General features: G+C 50.1%; 2 protein-coding genes, 2 long non-coding RNA genes and 1 other non-coding gene across 6 annotated transcripts in view; 2 read left to right on the top strand and 3 right to left on the bottom strand.

Annotated features, from left to right (window-relative positions):
* CUNH8orf48 (chromosome unknown C8orf48 homolog) overlaps window positions 1–4,506 on the top strand; it is a 117,154-nt gene extending 112,648 nt beyond the window's left edge. Inside the window, exons 23-24 of the mRNA XM_042807251.1 lie at window positions 100–2,911; window positions 3,487–4,506. The gene's annotated coding sequence lies outside the window, so the exon portion shown is untranslated. The remainder of the gene's footprint in view (window positions 1–99; window positions 2,912–3,486) is intronic.
* Window positions 269–8,624, bottom strand: LOC122154838. Its single transcript, XR_006166967.1, has 3 exons — window positions 8,614–8,624; window positions 3,185–3,188; window positions 269–303 (listed from the first exon to the last, which is right to left on the bottom strand). It is a non-coding gene; the product is annotated as an uncharacterized LOC122154838 (long non-coding RNA).
* A 1,197-nt stretch (window positions 8,625–9,821) lies between these two features.
* Window positions 9,822–9,893, bottom strand: TRNAE-UUC. Its single transcript has one exon. It is a non-coding gene; the product is annotated as a tRNA-Glu (tRNA).
* A 249-nt stretch (window positions 9,894–10,142) lies between these two features.
* On the top strand, window positions 10,143–23,236 carry LOC104367021 (ras-related GTP-binding protein A). 2 transcript variants are annotated; one of them, XM_042807249.1, is made up of 10 exons: window positions 10,146–10,309; window positions 10,796–10,829; window positions 12,324–12,423; window positions 13,431–13,497; window positions 14,495–14,717; window positions 16,775–16,870; window positions 18,128–18,250; window positions 20,520–20,611; window positions 21,563–21,678; window positions 22,702–23,236. In XM_042807249.1, exons 2-10 carry the CDS (start codon window positions 10,803–10,805, stop codon window positions 22,797–22,799), a joined length of 942 nt encoding a protein of 313 aa, XP_042663183.1. In that variant the 5' UTR covers window positions 10,146–10,309; window positions 10,796–10,802; the 3' UTR covers window positions 22,800–23,236. The 2 variants fall into 2 exon arrangements, with proteins under 2 accessions (XP_042663184.1, XP_042663183.1); XM_042807250.1 differs by lacking the exons at window positions 21,563–21,678; window positions 22,702–23,236 and adding an exon at window positions 20,846–21,526 and having other exon boundaries at window positions 10,143–10,309.
* LOC122154839 lies at window positions 14,724–25,644 on the bottom strand. The gene is made up of 3 exons (XR_006166968.1): window positions 25,632–25,644; window positions 17,701–17,703; window positions 14,724–15,211 (listed from the first exon to the last, which is right to left on the bottom strand). It is a non-coding gene; the product is annotated as an uncharacterized LOC122154839 (long non-coding RNA).
* Window positions 25,645–27,110: the final 1,466 nt, after the last annotated feature.

The raw sequence follows: 27,110 nt of genomic DNA, 5'->3' as shown, positions 1-27,110 counted from the left end.
ATTTCTGTAGTTGTTCCTGTATGTTTTCTAGTTGAATCTCACTGACATCACAGTCATGACAGTGTTGTCCCTGTCTCTGTTTTGCCTGTATTTCCCCAGAAGCTCGGCACCACGTTTCTTGCCTGCCCCCACACTCTCCCCACCACGTAGTTTCAAGATGTTTAAGACAGAACAACATGATTTCTGATTTCAGGTGCATCTTTACCGTGTTTTGTCGGGGTGTTTAGTGTACTTTTGACTCCCTTTGTGTGGATTTTGTTACCGAGTGGGGACAGAGAGTATGCTGGTAGGCTCAGGATGGTACTGTGTTTTTTAGGTCCCTTGCTCACAGCACAGCTTTTATTTTTTGAAATGTGTGGCTTGTGTGTAGCCTTGCTTCACTGAAGAGTTTTCTTTACTGGCCACAGCTAGGCTGGCCTTGCTGTGTAAAAGCCAGTTCTAACGGAGAAATAAACCCCTAAGCAACAGTGAGTGGGAGTGGGGAGTGATGAGTTCCACCCGTCACAGTAATGGCTTTATGAAATCCCTTGGAGGAGTGGTCCTGGAGGACTGTGAACCAAAAGGCTCTGCCATGTGAATTCCAACTAAAGAATAAAAATACGAGATGAAGCTAACATTTGGAAGGTGCAAATGCTTAAAGCTGCTTGGTCTCCTGAGGTGAAAGAGGTTGTTAGGGCACGTGGTGTCGTCTTTTTCACTTGAAAGAAGAGCTAAAATGATCTGAAGGGAGTTTGCCCTCACCAGTTTAGCTTGCGGGGCTGTCTGAGGGAGAATTGCACGATAGATGCCTTGGCCTTTAGGAGAGGTAAGTGAAAGCGTCGCCACTTTGGGATTAAAAATCTCATTTGAGGGAAAGAACGTAAAAAAGGCTAAAGTTGTGTGTTTCTGGCAGTTGTGTCTTTGCCAGAACAGATCCAGGTGTGGAATGTGGAAGAGGTGGCTGCTGAGGTGTCTCAGGCTGCGATTCGGTTTGTGCTCCAGAGCTCAGAGGCAGCAGTAGGTGACAGGGAGTAACTCGAGTGGCCGCAGCGAAACCCTGGCCAAAATCACCTTTAATGTGCACAAGTTGGAGGTGGTCTCACCTCCGGGACTGTCGTAATCCTGGGAAAAATCACTCACTGGAGAAGCCTCCCTGGTTTAGCTGGGTAAACTAAAAATGCTGCTTCAACTTGTGATTTATCCGTGGGGGTGCACATGAGATGAGGCTCCCTAAATCACTGCCGTTTGTGCTCTTCCTAGTTTTTTGCCTGCTGCCTGGCACATGCTATTAGACTCATCAGATTCCCCAGGACAGTTACATCCTGAGAGGAGGAATAATTCCCATTCTTGCCCATGAGTTAGAGTGTGGGGATTTTAGCGATTTTAAGCTAAATGCACATCTGTGAGCTAAAGCAGAGACACTCGAGATCCCAGTTTGCATCCAGAGCCCTACAAGCTCATTAACAGTTTGACCACTTGCTCCCTGTAATCCTGACAGGTTTTAGAAAGGATTTTGTAATGGTTGCCTTCAAAGCAGAAGATAAGAAAGGAATGTTGCAGAAAACAGAAGTGTGATTACAGCCGAGAATCTGAGAAGAGCAAAGCCTTAGCATGGGAGACAGACTGCATAACTTAAAAAGCAAAGGCAATGTCTAGCTTTCAAAATAAAGCTAAGAATAGAAGGGGAAATCTCAGCATGAAGCTGGAAGATACATCTTACAAGAGACTCTCCTGTGCAAACACCTCTAATCATTCATTGGTTTGTCTCTGTTTTTTCCACCCCCATATACTGCACGATCGTTTTAGGTGATTACAGATGAAACGTAAAAGAACAGAGCTGCGAAGCGGATTACACACAGACTACAAAGCTGTTCGATATGAAAAGTGGCAGAGGAGTTCTCAAGAAAGAGCCTTCCTTATCTGTCAACTTGGGGTTTATGCACAACTATGGGACATCCAGATATTCGTAGAAAATACTGAACAAAGCACTTCAGGGCATTAACTTTCCCCTCTGAGCTGACTGGTGATCGACCCCCAGTCCAGTGATAAATTTACCCTAACAGAGGAGGACTGCAGGAACTAGCTGAACGCAGCCCTGCTCTCAGTCCAAGGGACAGAGCTGAGGTGCAGATCAGCCACGGTTGGCATGCTGTTGTTGAAAGCTTTCGGGACCTTTCGAAAGTATTTTGCTTCTCCGTTTTGGTTAACATAACGTCGGTGTGGCAAATCCCTCTGAGGTTGCTCAACTTGTAATTTCATTCCAATTTAATGAGCACCATCTGTTATCAGCCTCTCAAGGCTGTGTGTGGTCACAGAACTACAAGTTTTGAGAGACACACACTTAAAGTGGTGGGGGAAAGTTCAGTGAAAGAAACTGTGAGTCTCTCTCAAATCTGTTTATCTCGAATTTTGTGGGTTTTGCTTTATTTGCTTCCTCATAGGGTGCCTGTCACCTGCCAGATAAAGAAGATGGAACCAGCAAACCTGACAAGTACACTAGATCTCCGCTCCATCACGGCGTTTGGTGGAAGGTGTGCATTGAGGTGGTGTCTCTTCCCACAGGCAGAACACGGTGTGTAATCGGTACCAAGCCCTCTGTGCTGTAAGGAAGCTGTTGTGCAGCCCCTGATCTCTGTGGTGGGTTGTTGGTGAGAATGCTGTATCTCCTTTATATCCACTTCCAGCGGGTATGAACCGCTTCCTCACACTGCTCTGCTGCTTCAGCATGAGCTCTGAGCAGTGTAGTTTTCTTTTTTTTTTTCTTCTCTCTTATTCCAGACTCACCCGCTGGAGAGAAGTATTACTGCAGTGTGCATGAGCGGCAATATATTCAATAAGAACAAGAACTCACACTGTGGAAATGGGTTTCACAATCACCGTGCCCGTGAGCCACCCCTGGGTGTGACGGGTCAAGTTCATGCCTTTGTGCAGGGTAATTTTTTCTAGTTACATCCTCTGTGTGATCCCTCTTAAATTGCTCTCTCAACGTATTGGAAATGCTTCTGGGGATACTGCAGTTCAGTGAAGTTTTTCACTGTCTCCTGACCGACACTGGGTGCTGCTGGGGTAAGGAGAGGCAGCCTGCTTGCCTACAGGCAGCACCGGCGCCAGGAAATCTCCTTTTCAGCCCACCTCCCCCTACTTCAGAGGGTTTTACTGGTAACCTGCAGATTGGGCCTTTTTAAAGGCTGAGTGCGACGCGCACTGCACTGTTCTCCCGTTCTTTTAAACAAGACTTGTTGCTGTCCTTCAGTTAGATCGAGGGCAGGGGGAGAAGGGAGGGCTGGCTGTCTAGTTCTCTTGTTTTAAAATCACATACAGCCCCAAAGGTAACGAGGTATCTTATTTCCTTTGGCATGGATGGATACTAATACTTAAATACCTTTGTGCCTGTATGGAAAGGTCTGTGGTTTCTGTCCAGATCTGTTCTCCTTCGAGCAGTTTGTCTTAATCTTGGCAGCTCGGGGTGGTACCAGACTTCTGCCTTTTAAATCTCGCCTAACACAGGCTTGCAGGCGGTGCTGCGGAGGCCCTTCCAGCAGGACGGGAGGACACCAGCTTTGTCTACATCCACGGAAGCACCTGCAGCCCAGGACGAGGGAGAACGCCTGCTGCCCTGCCTGGCCCCTACCGACACTCACGGAGTCTTCTAGGAGCGGCCAGCCTCGAGCGCAGGCGTGTGTCCGTTCCGTAGCCGCTGCCAGAAGCGCGCGTTGCTGGTGTAAGCCCGTGGCACCAGGGTAGCTTGTGAAGACCAAATCTCATATCACCTCGTTTTGCCGTCTCTCTCTCTCTCTCACACACAAAAGCATTTAAAGCAGATGAAAATGTTTAGTGTGATAACAAAACCCTGCAGTGGAGGCAAGGCAGTAGTCAGACCCCTTGGAAGAAAGCGTCTTGTCGTTTGCTCGAGCGCTCTGCACAAGTTTTATCAGACAACAGTGAAGCACAGGCAGCTTTTTTTACCCTGGGGAGCAGGAAGTTCTCACTTTTAAGAAAACAACCGTTTTGTCTAAAGGTTTGGCAGCTCGGTTTGAAGAAGGTGGGTACTGATCAACAGCGACGGCTCTGTGGAGGTACTGTGTGGTTTATTTAAGTGCAGTAATTGAGCCAGCCATTTTAGTCTTTCTGATGCTAACAGCACTTAGGCTGTGATCACAATTAGAAAAGTCCAGGTATTTTTGGAAATGAGGAAGTCTTCCTGGCTTGTTTTCTGCACTGCTGACCAGAGTACCGGTACGTTCGTGGTTTTGTCCCTGTACAAACACCCCTTACTGTTTAATACAAAAACCAGGGCAACTTGTCAAGGAAATAGCGTAGCAGGATTGCTTTTGGTGAGTTACTGTGTGTAACAACTGTAAAAGTGAGAGGTTGAAAGTGCAAAGAAGTATGATTGCTTGTTGCAGATTGTCTCGTGGAGTAGTGTTGTTATTTCTGTACAGTCCCTGAGCTGCAGTTTTTATAGGTTTAGAGCCTTTTGGATTGTTCAGGTGAAAGTTTTGCCAATAAAGCTTCTAGCATTAGCAACTTGAGTGTACGGTGTACAGCATCTGTGTAGCAGAAGGCACTTCATAAATAACGACAGCTCAGATTAGGTGCTGGCAGTAAGTGAATGCTGGCATTGTGCAGTTGAATTACAAACTCACTTAGTTCCAAAATTTGAGACAAGTTTCTCTCCTGTCAAAATATCAGGGAATTAGAAGGATTTTATCAGAATAATCGGACTTCGTACATTTTACTTTGAAAACATGCTTTAAAAATAGGGAAAGTGTACAGAAAGAAGGGGGGTGGGGGAGAAAAAACACTTTCTTTTTCTTGCCCTTCAAAAATGAGGAGAGAACAGTTACCTAGTAGCAGCAGGTTGTAATAGTGACTGTGCAAAATAATCCATGATGACTTTCTACCAACCGCTAAACAGCATAGTACTTTTCAAAGCATAAATTTGGCAAAGAGGATTGCTCGTATGCTGTTCCACAGCTAATCACACCTTTAGCTTTTTCTGCTTAATTGGGACAGCTACGAGTTCAGCAAGAGAAACGAAGGGGTGAAATGCCTCTAAATTCCCATGGCGAAGGTGGACCTTGGCACATTGTTAGAGAACACAAAGGGCTTATCACAGCTGCTACTGAAATTATTTTGCATGAATGTAAAATGAATATACCACAGGGTCAGGCAAAACTACAGGAGCTCTACAGATTCAGGCTCAAGGTCTGACAAGGATGTTGTACAAGATGTTTGAAATGAGCAAATACGAAAAGGAAGTAGGGTGGATGTTTTCTTGACATCTTTCCCAGTCTTAAAAGGAGACGCGTAAAACCATTCTTCATGTCTGTGTTGGCTCTTAAAAGCCTTAAGTAATGGGGGGGAAAACAAAAAAAAAAGGCTTAAAGCTTAAAAAAAAGCTTAAAAGCCTGAAATCCTCTGGGGCAATCACTTCCATTTCAACACCCTTAAATAGTTAAGGGTCGTTTTGCCAGAGTGAAAAACATTGAAGTATTTTGACTGTACAATTTCTGGTTTTTAAATTAAACTAAAGGTAATTTAGCTTGCCTAAGGAGAAGGGAGAGAAATCTCCGAGCAGTTTACCAGCCTTTTACTTACTGCCTATTGAGGTTTGCAAATGCAGATAACCCCCATGCACCAGTACCTGCTGTGGCTGCCCAGCTGGAAAGCGGCTTTGCAGAGGACCTGGGGGTCCTGGTAGCCACCAGCCACGGGCTGGGAACGTGCCCTTGCAGCAGAGGCAGCCCTGAGGCTGCTCTAAGTGCTTCCAGCTTGAGGTGATGAGTGTGGTGGGGTGCCTGGAGTGCTCTGGCTGTGTCTGAGCTCCCCAGTGTGAGAAAGACAGGGACAGACTGGTGAGGGTCTGGTGAAGGGCCGCTAAGCTAGGGAGTGGCTGGAGTGTGATACCAGCAGAGTCCAAGAGCTGGGGCTGTTTAGTCTGGAGAAGAAAAAAGCTCAGGGAGGAATCTCAACGTATATAAATACCTGCTGTTCAGCCTAGAGGTCGATCCAGACTTCAGTGGTGCCGAGTAAAATGACAAGTGGTGGACACAAACTGCAATACAGAAATTGCCACTTAAAAAACAAAACAAAACAAAAAAAACAACCAAAAAGCAAACCCTAGTGAGGGTGATCAGGCACTGCACCGGGATGCCCAGGAAGGTTGTGGAAGGTCCATGGAGATCCTCAAAGCCCAACTGAGCACAGTCCTGCCCCACCAGCTCCAGGGGACCTTGCTGTGAGCGGGGGGGATAGATTTAGGTCCTGGTCCCTTCCAACCTCAGCAATTCTACAACAAGCAGAGGGCAGTTGGGTGGTGGCTGTCCTAGAGACCGGTGTTTTCAGCTGCATTTGGGAAACATTTTCATCTTTTGCATGGATGCTGCTTTTATCCAGCATCCAAGAAACCAGTCTCTGTCTACTGGCTAAACTTCCATTCCCTTGCATGCGCTGCATGTACGTGGACATCCTTGATTATAAAGGCATTGCTTTCTGCCTCAGCTGCCCCTGCGTGCCACATTCACTGATGTAGCAGCAGTGTGTTTTAATTCCCAATTATGTACCTGCTAATGTCTTCCCTACAGAGTTCATTTGGCTGAAACTGGCTGCAACAACTGCTCTATCTATCTGTTGTAGCTTTTAAAACCGTAAGGACGTCCGCCTTGAGCCTACCCGTGCAGATTGTCCTTCAGACAATCGGCCTCACCTTTCCTCCCTGCACCCTTACGTACTTCCTAGCTGCACGTCCTTTTCTCCGGTTCTCTAGAAGGGTTTTAATTACTTGTGTATTTGTTTCCACCGAACCCCTTAGAGTAACGGCTTCGTAAGCAACGTGTAGGTAACAGCCTGTAGTTGTTGGTCGCTCCCGAGAGCCTTGTGTCTCGAGAGAGAGAGGCGTTTCTCGAGCAGAGGGTGATCTGCTCTTTCATCCGAGAACGGGGCCGCTCGCAGCCATTCATTGCTGTTACAGGGAATGTGCAGTTGCCCCGGTCCTCGTAACGGAGTCGAGAACGCACGTTCTCGCTGCACGTGACGCTGTGGAGCTTACACTTCCAGAACACTCCTGCCAGGAAACCACCTTGCCTTTATTACAAACGGAGGGAAACGCCTTCGCTGGCAGTGTACTTCTAAGACTGATGTGCTGTCACAAGGAGGCACGCGAGAGCAGTAAATAGCCAAAGTGTTCCAGATATATCAGAGGAGGAGCACTGCCCTTCCCGAGAGAGTACAGAGAGAATCCTCCTGGGAGACCGTACACTAAATACTCTTGATACTGTGTTTGTCCTCCTAGGCTGAAATACTTCAGATTTATCACGCACCCCTTGATTGTTCTGAGATCTTAAAAGAATTATCTTGATCCTGGGGTTGGGTGGTTCCTTTTTGTGTTTGAACCACCCCTTTTCAGCAGCCCTTTCTTCAGCTGGGGAAGCTCCTACAGCCTGGTTACAGGCTTCTGGTGTGAAAGGAACAGTAGAGCTCCAGTGTGGCATTGGTGGAGGGCTTCATGCAGATTTGCCTGTTTGGAGAAAATTAAAATTGCATGCAGTACCCAGGGAGAAAAAACCAACCTGTTCCATACCTCCCTTTTCTGATACTCTCAAACGTTCAGAGATCCATTCCTGCAGAGATTTGAAAGACAGAAGTCAATTCTTGGCAAAGATCACAGATTCTGTTTTTGATGTAAGGCAACTTTTTTCCCCTTCCTGGTCTTTGTTTTTTTTTGGGGGGGGGGGGGATGACGACACAGACCTTAAGCCTTGATCTAAAAGCTTCAACTGACAAGGAATAAGCTAGGTAACTTTTTATCAATTATTTTCACAAAAGCACCCGATTTAAATACCTAGAATTATCGAACGTAAGCTTTTAAACAGTTATTTCATCCAGCAGCACCAGTCCTGCCCCTGAAGATGTCGAAGACAGACCGCACCTCATCTCTTGGTCGACCCCTCTTGTCCTGGTTAAGAGAGTCGCCCTTTGAGCTGCTGCAGGCATTCCCCCCCCCTCAGAAGTTCAGACTGCTCTGCCAGCTGTCTCCTCTGGTCTGGTGTTAGTTCTCAGTTTGAGGTATGGATACCGAATGAGACATCTGGCACCGGTGCTGTCCCCAGTTACCCGAGGTGAGCTCCTCTGATTTTCACCCCCACTGGGAGAGGAGGGTGCTCTGGCCGAGCTGGTTTCTCTCGTTGCTTCCAAACCCGGGTGCTTGTGACCCCTCTGCTGCTGCGTGACCCACGCTCTGCCCCTCGAGGGGCTGCCGTACCGTCAGATGCAGAGCTCCCAAGTTTTATTCAGCTTCCAGTGCCCAGAAGCCGAGCCCAACTCGTGCATCCCGCTAGAGTCAGCTCGCTGCTTCACCTGAAAACCCAATGGCCCTGATCCTAGAGCTCCTTTTAAATCGCTTCAAAAGGCAACGAATGCTTTGGCCGTGAGAGCAAAGCCATCCCGTCACTGATTATCTTTGGGGCAGCAGTTTGTTGCTTCACTTTTTAAGAAACTGGCAACAGGCTGATTTTAATGTGAATCTCGCAGAGCCCCAGCGTGGCCTGTGTCGCTATTTGAAGAGCATGTGGGAGTAAGACAAAGGCGCTACAGAAACTGCCAGCTTGACAAGGGAACTCAAATACCGGCTACGATTATGGGAGCGTTCTTTGGTTTGTTAACAGTCAGACCCTCCGTCAGCCTGTATGGGGGCACGGAGGGGTTTGCACCTGCATCGTGATCAGGCTACTCAACCTGTATTGACTTAAAATCAAAATTGACACAGAACTGATTTTTCACGCCTCTCCCTCCTGAGCCTACAAAACCACCCACGTTTGTACTTGCACTGAGGCTGATGGTTAGTACCACAGGCTACAGGTTGACACTCTTCATTTCTTGGTTCTGTGTTTCTTAGCAAGAGAAATACTGTCTGTGAATGTTCCCTGTTCACAGGCAGAGGTGTGCAACGTGGCAAAATTCATTTGGCAGTGCCTGAAGTATTTAGTTCTTCATAGCTTAGACAAATGTTAAAACAAAACCTGTTGGTTTTAGTGTTGCTCGCTGCTTATCGTTGAAGACCGAGAACTCCATCACGCGCCTGTAACCCTGGCTGATTTGTAACTGTCATTTCAGTGGCGTCAAAAAAACAACAGCAGGAACTCGCCGTGTTGACAGGCGTTCCCTGGGCAGCACCTACCCTCACCCCCACGCCTCCACAATCCTCAGGAGGGGGCGCAGAAACCCACTTTATCGTGGGGCTGTGGGCAGGCTGCACTGGGAGACCCCCCCACGCACCCCCCCGCCCCACTACCCGCTGCTGGTGCCCAGTAAAGAGCTGGGCAGGACCCAGTGCCGAGGTTCTGAGGGGGCAGGAGAGGTCCCAAGGCTTTGCTAAGGAATTCCCCTTCATAAATTGCTAGCCCTACGTGATCATTTATAGATATATATATATATATAAAATATTACGTGTTATATATGGGTAATGTATTTTTCTGTATGTATATCAGTAGCAGATTGTTGCTGCTAGAGTTGCAGTACAGCACTCTTGGCCTCGGACAATAGCCAGGGCGGTTTACAACACGCTGTGGGACACAAGCAGCAACTTTCTTGCCTGCATTAAGCAAAAAAAGCCCCTAAAAACAAACAAAAAAAAACCCACAAAAATACCCCCAAACAAACGGACATTTAGTTAGGTCCTCTCATGTCTAATTTACTTGAAGTTTTTAAACTGAGGTGGGAGGCAGGATTTGCGGTGGCGGGGCGCTTCCTACAGCCTCGGGAGGTTCCTGGAATTTGAGAGAAATTCGGCAACAAAATGTAAAAGCGCGGCCCTCGGATAGTTTAGGAAAGAAAACGAAAGCTTCCCATACCGGGAGTCGAACCCGGGCCGCCTGGGTGAAAACCAGGAATCCTAACCGCTAGACCATATGGGAGGCGCTGGATGGTGGTCCCTCCGCCCGCCCCATGGCTCTGCCGCCGCGCCCGCTCCCGCCTCCATAAAGCCCCTCCTGCCAGAAAGCGGCTGCCCGCACCTAAAATGGCCGGCGGCGCTTCACGCCCCGCCGCCCTTCCCTCCGCTGGGCGCCGCATCACATGACGGGAGGTGCCCGGGCGAAGGGGGCGGGGCCAGCGCTCACGTGACCGGCGGCGGCCGCCGAGCGCTGGGTCTCGTGAGCGGCGCCGGGGGTGGGGTGGGGGGGGTCCCGGGGCCGGAGTAGACCCCGGCGGGGCGGCGGGATCACGCCAGGCCGCGGCTTCGGGGCCTGCTCCGGAGCGGGGGGGTGCTCGGTCCCGCCGAGCTCCGGGGGTGCTGCCGAGCCGGCCCGGGAGGCGTCTGTCGCGGCTGGAGGTAGCGGGGGACGGGGGGTCGGTGCCGGGGCGGGGATGGGACGCGCCGCGGTCGTGAGGAGCTCGGTGCGGGCTCCGGAGCATCCCCGGGGCGGGGGGGGGGGGCAGCGGCCGCGCCGAGGCCGGCCCCGGCTGCGGGAGCAGGGTGGCGGCTGCGCGGGTGTCTCCCGCTGCCTCCCAGCGCTGGCCGCGCTCGTCCTGCTTGGGCCTGTCTCGGCCGTGTAATTACGGGGACGTTGCTCGCCCTGGGCGCGTTGGAGGGGGTTTTTTAAGCAGTCGGAGGCTTTTGCTAAAGTTTCCCCGTGCCGTATGCGGCAGGAGCTGTCAAAACCCTGGCGAGGTGGAGGTTGGGGAGGGGGGGGTTATGTCGGTGTGGGAGCGCTTCCCCTTTTGCACGGTACTTCTGTGGGTGGAAGCTGGATGCTGCAGGGGAGCGTGTAAACGAGGAAAGTAGAGCCGTGTGAGCAGACGGTCTTTTTCTCTGTAGGTGGGTGATGCCAAGCACAGCCATGAAGAAAAAGGTAAGAACCAAAAGGAGAATCCTTTGCAGTTGGGTTTCCCTCCCCATCTGCATTTGCTAACGTCATTATGTTTTCACCTCTGCCTCCGTGTGCTCTTTGCCTGTCAGGTACTCTCAGAGTCAGCAGACGCATCCTTTGCCTAAAGCGCTAGAAATTTAAAATCGGGTTTGAGCTTAAAATTTGGGAATTGGGTTCGCCTGTAAACTGGCCTAGGCTGCACCTTGGAGCCCTATTGAGTTTCTGCAGGTGCTTCTGCTGCAGGTGCGATGAAATAAGAGACGTTGGCTGGCTGTGCCTCTGCTCTGGGTGTAGCTCAGGGGAGAAGGCAGCGCAGCTTTCCGGGGGTTTGCCTCTCTGAGGAACAAAAGGAAAAAAAAAAAAAAAAAAAAAATCCTTGTTACCAAATCGTCGAGGCGTGCGCGGTCAGCTGCTTCTCGGCGAAGGGCGCTCGCCGGCCTGGGAGGTGGTGCAGTGGCTCGGGGAGGTGTAACTCCGGCGCACGGGATGCTGCGATTCCTCCCCTCCCGGTTTGCCCTCAAGATTCCGTCAGCGGCCGCAGAGCGAGGCTGGGAGGCGAGCGAGCCCCTTCCCAGCTGGCGGTTGGCACTGGTGCGGGCCGGCTGCGCTCTCGCTGAACCTAGCCCCGAAGATAGATTTTTCAGAGCTGTTGCCAAAGGCTGAGTTTGACTTTGTAACTGGAACTTGTTTAACAGCTGTTTTTTTTGCGAGTGAGTCTGTGTTGGCTGTCAGCGTTGGGGGGGGGGGAGTGTGAGTGTGTGTGTGTTTGTGTTAATTTTTATTTTTAGATCACAATGTGGAGCCTGGCCTTGTGTGACTGGCTCCCCTCTTCTCCCTGTAATCAGTTTTTGGCTACCAAAGGTGCTGCCTCTCCTCGGGCCTGGTGATCTGCAAACAGGGCTCTGGAGTCAAGTGTCTCCCCTGGTGCGCTGGAACTGGGCTGTCCCATCTGCTTTTAGCCTTTTGCCGGTCTCCTGACACCTGAAACTTGAAATGTAACTGCCGTTTCGCTGTTGTCAAGGAAGGGAAAACAAGTCACATTACGAGAAGGAAAAGAGTGTGATTAGGAGAGAAGTGATAGGTGGAGAATACCAGCGCTGGGTGGGCAAGGGATTGTTTCCAGCCTGGGCTTAAAGGCTTGACATAAAGCTGGGTTTTTGTCTTGGCAAGGTCCTTTGGTGTCATCAAACCCTGAGAGGGCGCGGGGCATAGCTTGAGAACCTGGATGAGATGGGAAGGTTTTCAGACCTGATCACAGTCCAGTGACCGTGGGTAGCGGGGAGGCGAGGACGCCTGCCTCCCGCTTTCCCCCGCGTGCTGCTCTCCCTGGCCTCTCTCTTCTGATGTATTCCCATCTGAAATACCTCAGTCCTGTGTTTCGGTGACTTCAGCAGCGAGGTGGTAACCCTGAGGGAGCTGTGAAAGACTTAGTGCTCTGTGGTAGCTAATTTTTTTTTTTTTTTTTTTGCTTCCCAGGTGCTGCTGATGGGTAAAAGTGGGTCTGGGAAGACCAGCATGAGGTCCATTATCTTTGCAAACTACATCGCCAGGGACACGCGGCGCCTGGGTGCCACAAGTAAGACTCCTCTTGTTCGAACCCCAAGTTCTCAGGGCTCAAACCCTCTTCATTAAAGGGGCGAGGCCGTTCCCTCCAGCAATCCCAGCCTCTCCTCCACTCTGGAGTAGGTGCTGATCCTCCCAGCTGCCACACCTCCCCGGGAGCTTCCCTCCTGACTTCAGAAAGGGAAGGTGAAGGCAGCACTGGATTCAGTTTTGCAGCTTTATTAGTGAATATTTAACTCTTTTTTTTTTTGTTGTTGTTTTGGGTTTTTTTTGTTTTTTGATCAGCAAGCTGCCTTTGCTGCAACTACACCTATTACCGGCGGAGTGTTCAGAGCCTCCTCGTGCTCCTCCTGGTTGGTGACACTTTCCTGTCGTTAGCCAGCAGTGATCTTGCCATCCACCCTTGGCTTTGGCAGGATGATACACCAGGCTTAATTAGTGTCGTGTGCCTTTTTTTTTTTTTTTTTTTTCCCACCCCTGAAAGCCACTGATCAGAAAAAGCAAAAAAGTGATTCCTCTGAAAGGGGTATGAATTGTCAGGCTCCAGCGCTCCTCTCTGGGAAGCACCTGGGGGGACTTAATCTCACAGATTGGTGTGCGTTTCCTCTTTACTGTAAATTTGGCCTGTTCATAAGATTTATATTCTTTGTGTTACCAATTTATTCTTTCAAGGCTTGTTTAAAGCCTTGCAGAGTATGCTGGAACTAATGTCATTCTTAAAATATAACAAAGATCGGAGAACATGTTGTTAAAGGGGAACCACCTGCTGTGCTTCTCAGGAGAATAGTGTCCTGGGTAGAGAGGAGGAGGGCTTGAGTTACTCTGGGAACTGTCTTTTTCCGTAGTGCCTTCAGCTACAGATTGACATTCAGCTGCAGATTGACATGCAGCAGTGTTGTTTAGGTGGGATTTCACAAACTGTGGGCTGTGTTGTGAAGAATGTCATTTTTGGCTGCCTGAGGAGGTAGCTCGGATCTGGGCGTGTGGTACAGTCGGTGAACTCCTGTTGTCTCTTTCCAGTTGATGTGGAGCACTCCCATGTTAGATTTTTAGGAAACCTGGTATTAAACCTCTGGGACTGCGGAGGGTAGGTACTGTTTATTCTTTTGCTTTTGAAACCGTTGCGGGGTTAGCTGTGGGGACTGAGGCCGGGGGGATGTAACAAAACAGAGATCCTCCTGCCCCGGAGGGACGAGTGTGCTGCTTGTGCACGAAGGGAATAGAAAAAGCTTCATGTGTGCGCTGAAGAACTGGTGAGACAGCTCTGGAAAGAACAGACGCCACATCTTAGGCTTGTGCTGGAGGTGGGTGGAAGAGGTTGGCACCATTACGCAGCCTCTCGAGTTTATCCCTACATAAAAGGCAGCGTGTATAGGTCCACCCTTCCCTTGCCACCTGCTTGCTTCTGCTGGCAAAAAAGCCTGAGCCCTTCAGCTGGACTCTCTCCGGGGGTGGTGGGAGGTGACTGTGCCTTCAGGATTGCTGAGGGCTGGCAGTGGCCCTGTGGCTCCTGGAAGCAGCTTTTCCAAGAGCCGCTCTCCCGCTGAGAGCGCCTCGGCAGAGCTGTCCAACTTTGCCAGGCTTCATCAGCTCTCCTGTCCTCGTGCATTGCCTGAGCCATGTTCAGCAAAAGCTAAAGGAGATTTAAATCCTGTCATAACAGGCTACGCTGATGCTTTGGGTTATATTTCAGCTTCTGCTGCTGTGGCTTTTTTTTATATGCAGCTCTCTAAAAGCCAGTCTGGGTCCAGAAGCAGCGTAGCGCTGTTTGCACAGCGGTCACTGAGCAGCCCAGCTGTGACACGAGGGAAGCTCCAGCTTCCCGCGAGGCTGGCGAGCAGATGCTCTTCAGGAGCATCCAGCTTTGCTTGGTTGGAATTTCTCGGGGAGCCTTAGGGGGTGGGGACCATCGCCACGCGTGGGGCTCTCGTCTAGACCCCTCTGATGGGGTCTCTGGCTCAAGGTGCCAACCTTGCCTTTCTAGTAGGGGGTGTTTCACACGTAGCACCTTTCCTGACGATGCCAAGCAAGACCTGGTTGCTCTAATGGGAGTCTCCTTGCTGTGTTGCTCTGCTCCTTCTCAGACAGGACACCTTTATGGAGAACTACTTCACCAGTCAGCGGGACAACATCTTCCGCAACGTCGAAGTCCTCATCTATGTCTTCGATGTAGAGAGCCGGGAACTGGAGAAGGACATGCACTACTACCAGTCATGCTTGGAGGCAATTCTTCAGAACTCTCCTGATGCAAAGATCTTCTGTCTAGTGCACAAGATGGACTTGGTGCAGGAGGATCAGCGGGATTTGGTGAGAAGCTGATAGCTGCCGTAGAAATGCTTTCAGATAGAGCATCTTCTGACTGTGCTAACGCGTTGTGGTATCATACTGCAAACACAGCCCCAGCAGCGCTGTTCCGAGAAGGCTTTCTCAGATGTTAAGAATTGTCAGAGCTGCCTTTTCTAAATTGTATGGCATCGCTCTCTCTTGCGTATCACCCCGAGGGAGAACAGAACTAGTGATTTTTAGTGACAACGACTCTAAGCCTTTTCTTTTGTAGCACTTGATTCTAGTACTTTCACCAGACCTTGGCTCCGGAAGGGAGGTAGAAAAAGAAATCCACAACCTTAAACTCGCTGCTCACCGTTTGGATGGCTCTGCAGATGATGGTGGTGACAGTGATGGTTGGTTTTTCTTTAGCAGTTGCTTTCAGTCCAGCACAGGCTCTGTTCTAAAGCATAACAAAAAAAAAAAAAAAAAAAAAAGAGTTGAAACTTTCCCAGTTAACCAGGAGGTGGTTTCTGCTCTCTGTCAGTTTGGCCTGCCTGCCCAGAGATCCATCACCTCTCAAGCACTCCTCTGCCCCAAGAGGCATCCTGCAAAGGCTGGGGATCAACCTTGCAGAGATGTTTTGGTGTTTTCTGTTCTTTTTTTTTTTTTTTGGCGCTTTTGAAAGGTTGCACGGAGATTGGAAGATGTCGAGTTCCTACCAGCCTTGCTTTTTCAGCGTGGACTGAAAAGCAACCAGCTCCTGATACCAAAATTAAAAATAGCTTTGTGGGTTAGACAAGCATGTCCCTGGCTGCTTGGGCACTCCCTGGCTTGCAGCAAGTTTGGAGGCCCCTTTAGGCTGTTGGCTTTTGTCTGAAGTAAGGTGTCTTATTAAACTTTCTTCTGATTCCTGGTGAGTATGTGCCTGGGCAGCCGCGAAGGAGCCAGGCAAGGTGCTGTGGCTGAAACCACGCCCTGACCTCGCTGCGTAGACAGACTTCTTCCACGTAGCAGGTTGGCTCCGGATCACTCGTGCTGCCTGAGAGCGGTGATCCTCCTCTCCCAGGTCTAATTCTGCCCTCCAGCTCAGTGCAGAAGCAGGTTGTTCGTAGGGTTGATCCAGGGAGCTTTTCCTCACTTCCATCTGCCTGCCCTCCGGACAGAAGGATGAGTCAAAAACCTTCTTGATGCTGTCCTGTCCGGGTTTGTTTTGGGACTAGTGGACTAGTGCTGGTTTTACGTAGTTGTGCAGACTCATGAGGGGTCGACAGAAGAGGGGCCATACTTCAGATATCCTTTCAATGTGTATCCTTGCACACCCATCGAGATGTGTTTTAAGGTGTCTGCTACTCAGCAGAACGTGCAAATGCTGGGCCAAATCACTCTCTGTAAATCTGACTGAAGCCTTCGGTGTCCCAGGACCCGCGTGGTCAGTGTTGGCCTGCGCAGCGTTTCATGGGGATCGGTTAGTGTCACGTTCCTGAAAACAGTAAGCTGAGGTGAAGGTGGTTGTGGTGTCTTCCCCCGCAGAGGCGCGTTGCTGGCTGTCCTGCTGCCTCTGTAGCGGTTCTGTAGGAGCCTGACACAAGGCTCTCTGGTTTTTGCTTCCTCTCCCTTCTCCCCTTTTTTTTGTAACCATACCTTCGAAGGGCAGAGTGTGCTGTGAGAAGAGAAGCCTGTGTAAGTTCCTGCCTCCGAGCTGCTCATACTGATGAACCTCAGGTGCTTTCTAGCTATCTTGTTCTCAGTGACGCAGCTTTCTGTCTGTGACCCGTCAAAATTTAGGTCCTCAGAGACGCTCGTGTGTGTCTGCTTCCATTCCCACTCCACAACACCCATCGTTATTTCAGCTTTGAGCCCCGGACATATCTGGTGAGAGACAGCCATGGTCTGCTTGTCCCTGCTGCTCCACTGGGAAGGGGTTTTTGCCAGCCTGTGCTGGCCCGCGTGCTCTGCTGCTGTCTTTTCTCTGGTGCTGTAGCTACGCAGGGTTTGTTTGAAGTGCCTGCTGTAAATGCAGTACAGCAACCACAGACAAAGGCAGAAATATTTACACTCAACTGCTAATCTTTTTTTTTTTTTTTTTTATTTCCCAGATTTTTAAAGAGCGCGAGGAAGACTTGAAGCGCCTTTCCCGGCCGTTGGAATGTGTTTGTTTTAGAACTTCCATCTGGGATGAAACACTTTACAAGGTTCGTGCAGCTTCCTCTCTGTATCTGGCTTCCCCTCCACCCCCCACTTGAAAACAAGAGCGTGAGGAAGGCGAGTGGTAGGTTGCTGCTGATTTATTAGCGACAGGCCCTTTTGAGTTCTGCAGCAACTGCTTCTGGCGGTTAGCTGTTGTAAACGGCATCTGAGCATCCTGGGCTTAATTAGAAAATGTAAAACCCCCTCCACACGTTGGATTCGTGGTGTCAGTATGTTAATACTGCTTAAACACTTCGCCCGACTGCTTTAGAAAGAGCTTCTGCATCTTTAAGTCACGTTTCTCCAGCATGGAATAGTTTCCTGTGTTTCTCGGCAGCGCTGTTAAAACACCAGCATTTACCCTTCGGGGAATTTGCTTTGCTTTCAGGAGTGGGGGAGGTTTTTTTGCTCTCGGTCTTTGACTGCAGTGTCGGAGATCTTCCAGGTGTGGGAGTGGTGAGTGCTACCAGGGCTACCCGGAGAGCAAACGATAGTTCTGATGGCCAGGTAATGCTAGGAAGCAGTGGTGGTAGCGTGGTGCCTGGGCTTCTTGTCTGAAGGCGAGGACCGTTTGGCTCTTTCTGTTGACTTTCAGTGACACTTGGGATGGCTTTTAACTTTTGTGTTTGGCAAGCGAGAGGGAAGGAGTGTTTGGTGAAGAGGAGACACAACTACCCACCCCGACTCCTGCGGCGGGAGGCGTGTGGTCCGCCACTGGCGCAAACCTGGGTCGGTAGCTTGGCGGTGAGGTGAAGCTGAGCTTGGAGGACCGGAGTCTGAACGAGGACAGATGCCTCTTACAGCATCCCCAGTCCCTCCTGGGCTTCTGCCCGACTCACTGGGCGGGAGCAGAGCTTTTTGTTTGGATCAGTGACGAGCTGCCAAGTATCCATCTGCATGTTGGCCTTGCTGAAGATTAAAAAGCCTGAAAACTTAGGCGGATTTATCTGAGAGCAGTCGATAGAATCATCACCGGCTTAATATTAGGATGATTTAAGCCTATTCAATAGTATTCTAGTTTCTCAGTGACTGATGTGGGGAACTCGGCCTGGTGAAGAGTTTACTCAGGTCTGGGGTACCACTGGTGGTCTCCACTGTAGTAGAGATACCTGGACAGGGAGGTGGGAGAAGCTTCTCGGTCTTGCCTAGGCTATCAGCACCCAGAAATGCAAATAATCAGGTTTGGGGCACATTGCATAACAAGAGGATGAGGCAGGAAAGTGCTAATGCAGCCCTTGTGTTGTGTTTTTCTCTGCTGACAGGCTTGGTCCAGTATAGTCTATCAGCTGATCCCCAACGTCCAGCAGCTGGAAATGAACCTGAGGAACTTTGCTCAGATCATCGAGGCAGATGAAGTGCTTCTGTTTGAGAGAGCCACTTTCCTGGTGAATACAGCAGCTCTGCCCTTCGGGTTCCTCTGCCCAGCCTAGGACGGAGTTCCCTGGATGGAAAGTGCTGTCGTGGCGGTAGCCCAAAGAGAGGTGCCGGTGTCAGATGGCAGAATGCGTTGATCCAGGCCTTGTGATGTTGAAAGTAGCTGACGTGACTCGGTGGCTCACGGGACCTTCCCAAAATTTCCACTTCTAGCAGCTGAGCTGAGGGCTTGATCGGTATTTCCCTCTTCCAAGCTATGAGAGAGTTTCATATCCACATTCTGTTGTCAGCTGTGGGACTCTTATTGAGAATTCCTTTCTGCCCAGGGCAAGAACCTTCTTTAGCTTGAAATACGCCTTTTCGGTTCCCCCTGGCCTGGCATTTTAACTGCTCTTGACTTCTTTTTATTTATTTTATTTTGTCTGATGCTCTCCAAACCCAGAGTGTGGATAGAGGATCACAAGCAATTGGCCCGCAGTGGCTTTCGGAGGTACCGGTTGCACGGTAACTGCTTCCAACCTGTTGTCTCTGCGAGGTGAAATGTGTTGGTTAAAACCACCCTTGCTGCTTGTCCGTCCATACTCTCGGTTTCTGGATTGGTCTCATCAGACTTTGCACGAAGAGCTCTTGCTGACCCAGAGGAATGGTTTTGAATTTTTTGGGAGTGTTTTCCTTGATGGCCAAATGTCCGATTTTGAAATGATGGAGGGAATGTGGAAAAGGAGCCGTTACTTTTCTCACTTGTTAAACTATCAGAAGTAAGCACCTGCTGTTTCGGGCAAGTTCTGCTTTTTGACCTTTCGCAGATAATAAATAGTTCCACCTTGGTGGTATGTAACAGAACTTTTGTTGTAAGTACATTTTTTACAGAAAAAGAATAATCTCTGCTATAAAAATTCTATGCTTGTTTCCAGTGTAATGGTGACTTTTAAAAAGACTTTCTTCTCACTTTTTTTCATATATTTGAACTCCCCCCAGGACTCAAAGGAAAATTTACTCTGAAATTGTATTCAAATCGCAGTAACAGAAAAACCTATCTGGAAAGTTAAGGCACGAACTTGCATACAATGAAGGCTTTGGTATGAATGCAGTCCCTGAATCTGGCTAAACCTGTACCTGTATGAATAATTGGGCAGGTTTAAAAAGTAGGAAATACATGGTTGTTTTAAGGTGCTCAAGGAAAAAAAAAAACCAAACCAAAACAAACAACAAAAAACCCAAACAACAACAAAACCAGCTTTGCTCTCACAAGCCTGTTAAATGTGACTCCATAGGTCGAAAAGGAAGAGTTTTACATCTTTGCACACGGGTGTCTGGCATTTCCAGTAGCAGTTGCTTTCATGATTCTTAAGAGCTTAAAGCACGCAGCGTAAGGTTTTTAAAATACTCCTTTTTGGTTTGCTGTGGGAACAAAGATGGTGTAACTGTTTGATTGGGTGCCATTCCCCTTACTCAGTAAACGCAGTTCTCTGCCCGTTAGCTAATTTGGCTGAGGAGTAAAGGTCTGTAGGCTACCAGCCTTGGGAAGATGGTCGGGGAGAGATGTGCATCACGCTGCAAGGATTCCAGGAAACTTTTGATCCTCTGAATCTTTGCAGCCAGGCACTGAAGTCTGCGTGTTGCTGCTGGATCGCTACGTGGGAGGGAGAGGAGGGGAACCGATCAGAACGCAGGCAGCTTAGCACAGTCTTGGTCTGACTCAGTGAACTGATGGAGAGAGAGAACTCCCTAGGAAACCAGCTGCCTTTGTTCTGCTTTTCTGCGGGAGGAACAGCTTGCTGTGGCTTTGAGAGCAGTGCTTGTGCATCCTACCTGTTGCAGAATGGGAAATTTCTCAGGTTCAGTCCTTGAGAATCTGCAGCACGATAGACTTAGGAAGGAGCAGCTATTCCAGCATTTGTCAAGTGTGCTTCCCCTACCTGAGGTGATGGTCTTGCATTTTTTTTTCCTCTCCTTGCACTTTCTTTGAATCCAGATTTAAATTGCTGCCAAGTTGGGAGTTTTCAGACCTCAGATGGACAATAGTGTCTCTTGCATATCTTACATACTGGCATCTGTGCTTGTGAAAGGCTTCCTGGCGACTGTATTACGGAGTCTTGTTTTACCATGAAAGCACCACAAGAATTGTTGCAAATAGTTTCCAAGATTCAGTCAGCAGAAGGCAAAGGGAGTCCCTGTCCAGGGCACCGCTTGTTTCCCATAATTGCTGTCAAGCCTGAGAAACCTGTGCTGAAATAAATTACTAACTCTGCGCACTCTCTCTCTCTTTCTGCCTTCCAGGTCATTTCTCACTATCAGTGCAAAGAACAGCGGGATGTCCACAGATTTGAGAAAATCAGCAACATTATTAAACAGTTCAAGCTAAGTTGCAGGTGAGCTGGTTTAATCATCAGGTGGGGAAGATACCTCAGCAAGTGTTCCAGCTTCATCCAGAAGCACGGAGGCTCTTTGCATTAATACTAGCTCTGGGACTCCTCAGCAAGCTGAGATGCCATAGCTAAATTGCTCATGTTTAAACACAACCAAGTTAATTGTTGCCTTTTGTAACTTCCTCCTTTGCTGATGGTTGAAAGAGGTTTGTTTTGAAACAACCGTTTTTCTTCTAGGCCTCATTTTCCTGGGCAAGGTAGGGAAGTTCCAGGACTGGACTGATAAATTGGTGACAGTCAACAGTGCTGTGCAAAGTCGGGTGGAGAGCTTTGCTTCAGACCCTGGCCCACACTGCTGGTTTGGGAGGCAGAGGCTCGCAGACCCTATTTATCAATATTTCGCGTGGAAAAGTGGAAAGCTGGCTTTGGAGTAGCTTGGCTTTTGAACAGCCTCCAGCTTCCCCAGTTTGGTGGTAATATCTGCAAGCGTTTGGAGCCTGGATGGGATGGAGAAGTGGCTGTGTGGTTTACAAAGCTGGCTCCGGATATTTCCGCTGTATACTTCTTTCTGCTGGTTATCCACAGCGCGCTCGGCTGTCCCCATCAGTGGGACAAGTGCCACTGGCTGCCTGGGCAGAGCAGCCTCCCCGGGGTTGGAGATCTTGAGTTACCTTCACCACTCAATGTGCTTTTATTTATAAACACTTTATATTCTCATTTAGCCTAAAGCTAATGAGTTTTTTCTTGGGAAAAAAAAAAAAAAAAAAGCCAAACCCCAGAGAAAACCAAACTGGTAGTCGCACCTGGTGTTGCTTGCCAAGTGGGGACTCAGACACTTGTTACCAACAACTCAAGTAGTGGGATGTTGGCGCAAAAGCTGTTTGAGCTGTTACAGTAATAGTTCATTTACACTTTTTTTTTTTTTTTTTCTTTCTCTTTTCTCTCCCCTCTTAGTAAGCTGGCAGCTTCTTTCCAGAGCATGGAGGTCAGGAACTCTAACTTTGCTGCTTTCATTGACATCTTTACATCAAATACATACGTGATGGTGGTTATGTCAGACCCTTCGATACGTAAGTCAGAGCAAAGATAAACCTCCGGCCTGCTGTCTTGTTTGCAGGGACAAAAAGCCAAACGAGTCTCGTTTGTGTTCCTCTCAGAAAATGACAAACACCAGGCAAAGCAGTAAAACTGATTGTAATTAAAAGATGGAGAGGGATCTGCCATCCTGGTGGCTTGCCCTGTCTGAGCAGAGCGTGGGGGAAGGTGGTTGAGAAGCCACGGGCCTTGCAGAAGGCGGGAGGCGTGTGCCTTTGACAGCTGAGCTATTTGTTGCCGTCGAGCGGAGGAGCGCAGCAGCGGTGGGGAACCACTATAGCAGATGTGACCTGATTTAGTAGGTCATGTCTAATAACCTATTTTGGGCTGTTCTGATCTGGCAGCCCCAGTGATTTTTTTTTTTTTTTTTTTTTTTTTTTTTTGGAGAGGAAGCAGAGATGGGTCATACTTGAGTTTTCGCTCTTGCTGCCTGAATGTCTTGGTGGGCAAAGGCTCTAATTATAGTAGCGTCTATTTAGCTTGAAGAAGAAACTGCAACCAGCAGTGCCAGCCCTCACAGGCGCGGTGTGACTATTTAACTGTTTGCACAACTCCCAACTGAAACTGCTGCTGGTAGAGTTTGAGGTGCTTAAGAGACACTATCCAGGACAGCCTCGTGGCTTGCAGCGTTGATGCTTCCTGCCCTCTTTTCGACTGGGTCCCTGAATTAGGGGAAACCTGTGTGAAGCCCGTGACTGAGTTACCAGCTGTGCTGATACTGTGCCCCAGGAGCAGCTTGGGGTGACTCGGGCGGCTGTGCCTGTGAGCCAACTGCTTGACTGTATTTCCCTCAGACTCTTCCTCGGTGTTGCACTGGGATCAGCAAACAGCCCAAACCTTCTGGCGTTAACTTTTCACAGCATGGGAGAGGTGGGGTTGAAATAAGAGAGCTTGCTGACAGGGACGTTGGTTTTAGGCAGCACTTAGCTTCTGAGGACTTGTTTACTTGCATCCCTGACAACTTTTTTTTTATCTTCCCTGTCCCTTTTCCGTCCTAGCTTCTGCGGCTACGCTGATCAACATCCGCAATGCCAGAAAACACTTTGAGAAGCTGGAGAGAGTGGATGGACCAAAGCACAGCCTGCTCATGCGCTGAACGTTGGCCAAGGCACATGGTCTTTGGGGGGAGAAAAAATGAATTGGAACTACTTATTTTTAGGAGAATCTAACAATGTTGATGTCTTTGTTGGGCTTTGAAATGAGTGTGCTGCTTTATTTTTTCTCCTTTTAACGTTGGACACTAGTCACTCGGAGGATGTCTGGATACACTGAGGACCTTCAAAAGAGACTTCCCTGGCGTGTGTGGGGTTGGGAAGAAGTAAGGACGGGTGATGTGCACGTGGTGTCATGCTCCTGGTTGTCATAGTGGCACATGGCAGAGCTGGTTTGGATGTTTTGCTCCCGGGCGATCACATAAGTCACAGGAATGGAATATTTACTGTTTTATTGGTTGGTTGCTAGAATATGTTTATAAATTTCTCCTTGTCTTCAGTCATGAAAATAAATTTTTGCTACCAGGGATTTCAGATCCTAGAGCTTTGGAAAGTGGGTTTTCTTTCTTCTGAAGCCTAGGGCAGCTTTGGCAAACAGATGTCTAATAGTTTCTCCTTTCACGTTATGGGGGGGGGCATTGACTGAAGGCCATTCTAGAATTTCATTTAAGATCATTTTTTTCCCCCCCCCCCCACCACGTGGAGGCAAAATTCCCTCGGCAGGTGAAGCAGTCAGGCTGGCGGTGGCCTCTTCACGCTTGCCAAAGCGATGGAAAGACCACGGGAGATAAAAGGGGCCAAAGATCCTCGTTGACCAAGCAGTGAGCTAGTCCTGGCGCGCCTGGTCTGCATCCTGGTGAGCCAGGAGGGGCTGGCGCGGGCGCGGAGGAGCCCTGGGACGTGTTGGGGGGGTGTGCATGAACTACACAAGCTGGGTGTGCGACGAGCCGCTCGGGCAGCGCGTGCCACCAATGTTGCTTGACCTTATTGTCTATTTTTTAATGATTTTTTTGGTGTGCATTTCCATTAAACGCAGGAACAACACGAAGCGCTGTGAGTTAGGGGAGTCTCTGGCTTGCTGGGTGGGAGCTGATGCTTGTCAGCATCTATTTTTTTTTTTTTTTTTTTTCCCCTTTTTCTCTCTTGCTCCATCAAATGACTATATAAAAAAGGGTGTGGTGACTCTGAGCCTGGCTCTCTGCTTTGTATTCTCAAAACCGTGCTTTCCCCCTGCATCCCTGCCCACGCACGCGCTGGGCAGGGGGGGAAAATCCACCAGAGTGGAGTCTGTTATGTGAGAAGGGGGAACTAAAGGGGGCACAGCCCGGCTGGAGAGCCGAGGACGAGCTCCCCACCCAACCTTCTTCCATCGAGTCGCAATCTTTACGGTATTAAACACCCGTGTCTTGCACCACCCACCCAGCAGATGCGTTGGTGCTGTCAGGCCAGGTGTGTTTTCAGCGAGGATTCAGCACCCCAGCGGGAGAGGATCTTACCGAGGTGCCTGTTAATAATTGGGGTGCTGGAGTTTCTGGAGAACTTGGGAACGGGCTTGGAGATGCAGCGGAGGGTTCCCGTTTGCCTTCGGTGCTTGCAGGTGTGGAAAACGGTGTCAAGCCTGGAGTGGGACCAGCGAATCTCCGACGTCAGGCTGGAGCAAGCTGAAACACAACTCGCGGGTGCTGCCCCACTGCCTGGACACGGTCGGTCTCTGCCTCTGCTCCGGGCGGTGGAGAAACTTCGCGGCTTTCTGCACCCAAACCTGCCCTCAGCGCCGCAGAGCCGGGGGAGAGGAATCGTCGCCGCCGAGCCCGTAGGTTGTGGGAGCCTTGGGAACGGCGGCGCCGAGAGTTTTCCCAGGAAGGGCTCCGCTCGTCGGGAGGCGGGTGGCTGTCACGGCTTGGGGAGAGCAGGAGGTGGCTTCAGGGCCACGATTCCAGCGCGGAGCGAAGCACCTTCTGCCGAGAGAACATTTTGCTGGCAGGATGCTGGAGACGGAGGAAAGGGCGGTGGGAAACGCTGCCTTATTTCCATGGCTACAAGATACCGCTGTTGGGTTTCCTTAGGGGATAAACTTCAGCACGGGGGAGCGGGATAATGCGAAGGCGGGGAAATGCGGGGTGAGGAAGCAGGGACCAGACCACTGTGAAGGCACCCTGCCTTGGCGAGGCCTCTCCGGGGGCCAGCGCTGTGGTGGTAGCTAAACTTCTGTTGTTCTCTCTTACCGCAAGTCTATTTTCCTAAAATTCATGTATATGGGGGGGCTCTTGATTTCAGCATTTTCCTTCTGCTCTCTGGCAGAGATGCTGCTGGCGCCGCTTGGCGCTGCCAAGCAGCCACCTGCAGCGTGGATGATAATACGCGGATGGCTTTATTTCAAGACACCTGCCTTTTTTTTCCGACAGTAGGGTGGTGGATTTTGTTTGTCTCTCGCCCAGAAGCAAACCTGGGGCCTTTTTTTGGAGCCCGGGGTGGGTCGCTGCCAGCAGCTGGGTCCTTCCACCGTCCAACCACGCTCCCCTGGCATCGCCGAGCAGCAAGGTGTGGTGAACCAGGCTCTACACCCTCGGGAAAACTCTTCCTCCTTATTCTAACAGCTGTTGCTAGCAAATAATAAAAAAAAATAGTCGTGCTTTGCTGTGTATATCTTAGTCCTGTGCTTTTCTGCTCAGAGGGGTTCTAACCCTTTCCTTCCTCCTACCAGCATCGTTCCGAGCACGGATGACTCGAGCAGAGTTGGCTTGAGGGTGAAGAAGGGGCTGTTACCGCTGTGTTTAGATCAACCAGACTCTCGGAGCTACTCCCCTTCCTTTCTCCTCCTTAGCAGCGGTGTCGAAGGGGCTGGGTGGGATGGACACAGGTCCGTGGTGCCCATCAGCTGCCACGTACTGCTCTCCAGCTGGGAGCGAGCTCCTCCAACCCAGCCCGTGGGTGACGTGGATTCTGCTCAACTGGGGCTTGCAGATACCTCAACGCGCAGCATCTGCCTCATCCTGGAGCACTGAAGATCTTGCGTCTAAGTCCTGTACAGCCTCTGACCTTCTGGGGAATAGCTTGTGGCCAGATGGGGGATATTCCCCCCTGCTACGCGAGGTGGGGAAAGCGTAATTTTGGGTGGCCAGGATCGTGTGGTGCTGCACTTCAAATGGTTGAGGCTCGGCGTAGAATTACCGTCGCCGTGTCCATCGTCCTGCTCCAGGTAGCCAGCTCAGGGCCCGGCCTGGCTGCAACATCCCCAAGGAGAAGCACCCTGTTCCAATGGGTGATCGCCCTCATGGTTTTAAAATTAATGATAAAAATCCATCTGTTGGAGCTTCCCATGTTGCCTCCTGTCCTGTTACCCCCCATCTCCCAGAGGAGCCTGGCACCCTCCTCCAAGCACTCGCAGGCAGCGGTAAGAGGTTCTTGGCCTCTCCTTGAACCTCCCAGACCCACTCCAGTACCTCCATCCCCCCTTTTCTTGCACTGGTGAGCCCCAAATTAGACCCAGTGTCCAGCTGCGGTCTCAAAAGCGCCGCAAAGAGAGAAGAGGGGGTCGCTTCCTCCATAACCAGTGACCGTTGGGACTTCCTGAAGCTCATCACAACACGTTGAATCCGATAGTTCCTTCAGTTTTCCGAGCTGGGGTCCATTTTTCCCATACGTCTCTGAAGAAGACCACGTCAATGTTTGGGGTTGCTCGCGTGTTCTCCTGAAGAAAAGCGACGGGGAAGGTGAGATCCCTGGGAGGGTGCAGGTGAGTCCACCCGGGCCCGCGGCTGGGCCGGAGGGACCCTGCTCCCTCGTAAATGGCCGATGGCAGAGGATCAGGCTTTTGGGGGGGGGGGTTCCCTGTCAAAATCCCGGGGGGTTTCACTTTGTGGGATCGGCGACGGCATCTGCGGTTAACCCTGAAAAGCGGAGGCGGGAAGCTCCTGCCCTCGGTTTGCTGAGGAAATGGCGGAGGGCTCTGGCCTTACTCAACATGGCGCCCCTCGCCTCAGGGCGGGGTGGGCGACCAGCAAAACACACTCCTTTGGGGGGGGGCACTCAGATTTTTATGTTTTTTTTTTTTTTTTTGCTTGCTTGTTTGTTTTTTTTTTTGTTTGTTTGTTTTTTGGTTTTTTTTGGTCTGCTCCCAGGGTGGGCAAGAACGAGATGGGCAACTTCTGGCGCCGAGCAGAAGGCTCCGGCTTTTTTCAAGGCAGAAAAATGATTTTGGCTCCAAGGTCTTTCCTCTCTGATGGAGAAAAGGGCGAGCCAGAGCCCCGCGTCCCCGCTGCTTTTTTATTCCAAAAAATTGGGGTCCTCCCCTCCCCGTTTATTTATCGGCTGGATCCCAGCCTGCCCACCCCCAGTTCCAGCCTTGGGGGGGCAAGACACACACACACCCCCCCCCCAGAACCAACACTACCCCCCATCCCCAGGCTCCTCAT

Source organism: Tyto alba, unplaced genomic scaffold (genome assembly GCF_018691265.1).
Source record: "Tyto alba isolate M040663 unplaced genomic scaffold, T.alba_DEE_v4.0 Super-Scaffold_5, whole genome shotgun sequence".
NCBI classification, from domain to species: Eukaryota; Metazoa; Chordata; class Aves; order Strigiformes; family Tytonidae; genus Tyto; species Tyto alba.
The sequence above is the reverse complement of the archived record's forward strand: the minus strand, read 5'-3'. Positions and strand labels throughout refer to the sequence as shown.

Coding starts and splice junctions, on each gene's coding strand:
- LOC104367021 (XM_042807249.1), top strand. CDS start 10,803: ATGCCAAGCACAGCCATGAAGAAAAAG. Junction 12,424..13,430: donor GCGGCGCCTGGGTGCCACAA/GTAAGACTCCTC, acceptor GTCTCTTTCCAG/TTGATGTGGAGCACTCCCAT. Junction 18,251..20,519: donor TTGAGAGAGCCACTTTCCTG/GTGAATACAGCA, acceptor TCTGCCTTCCAG/GTCATTTCTCACTATCAGTG.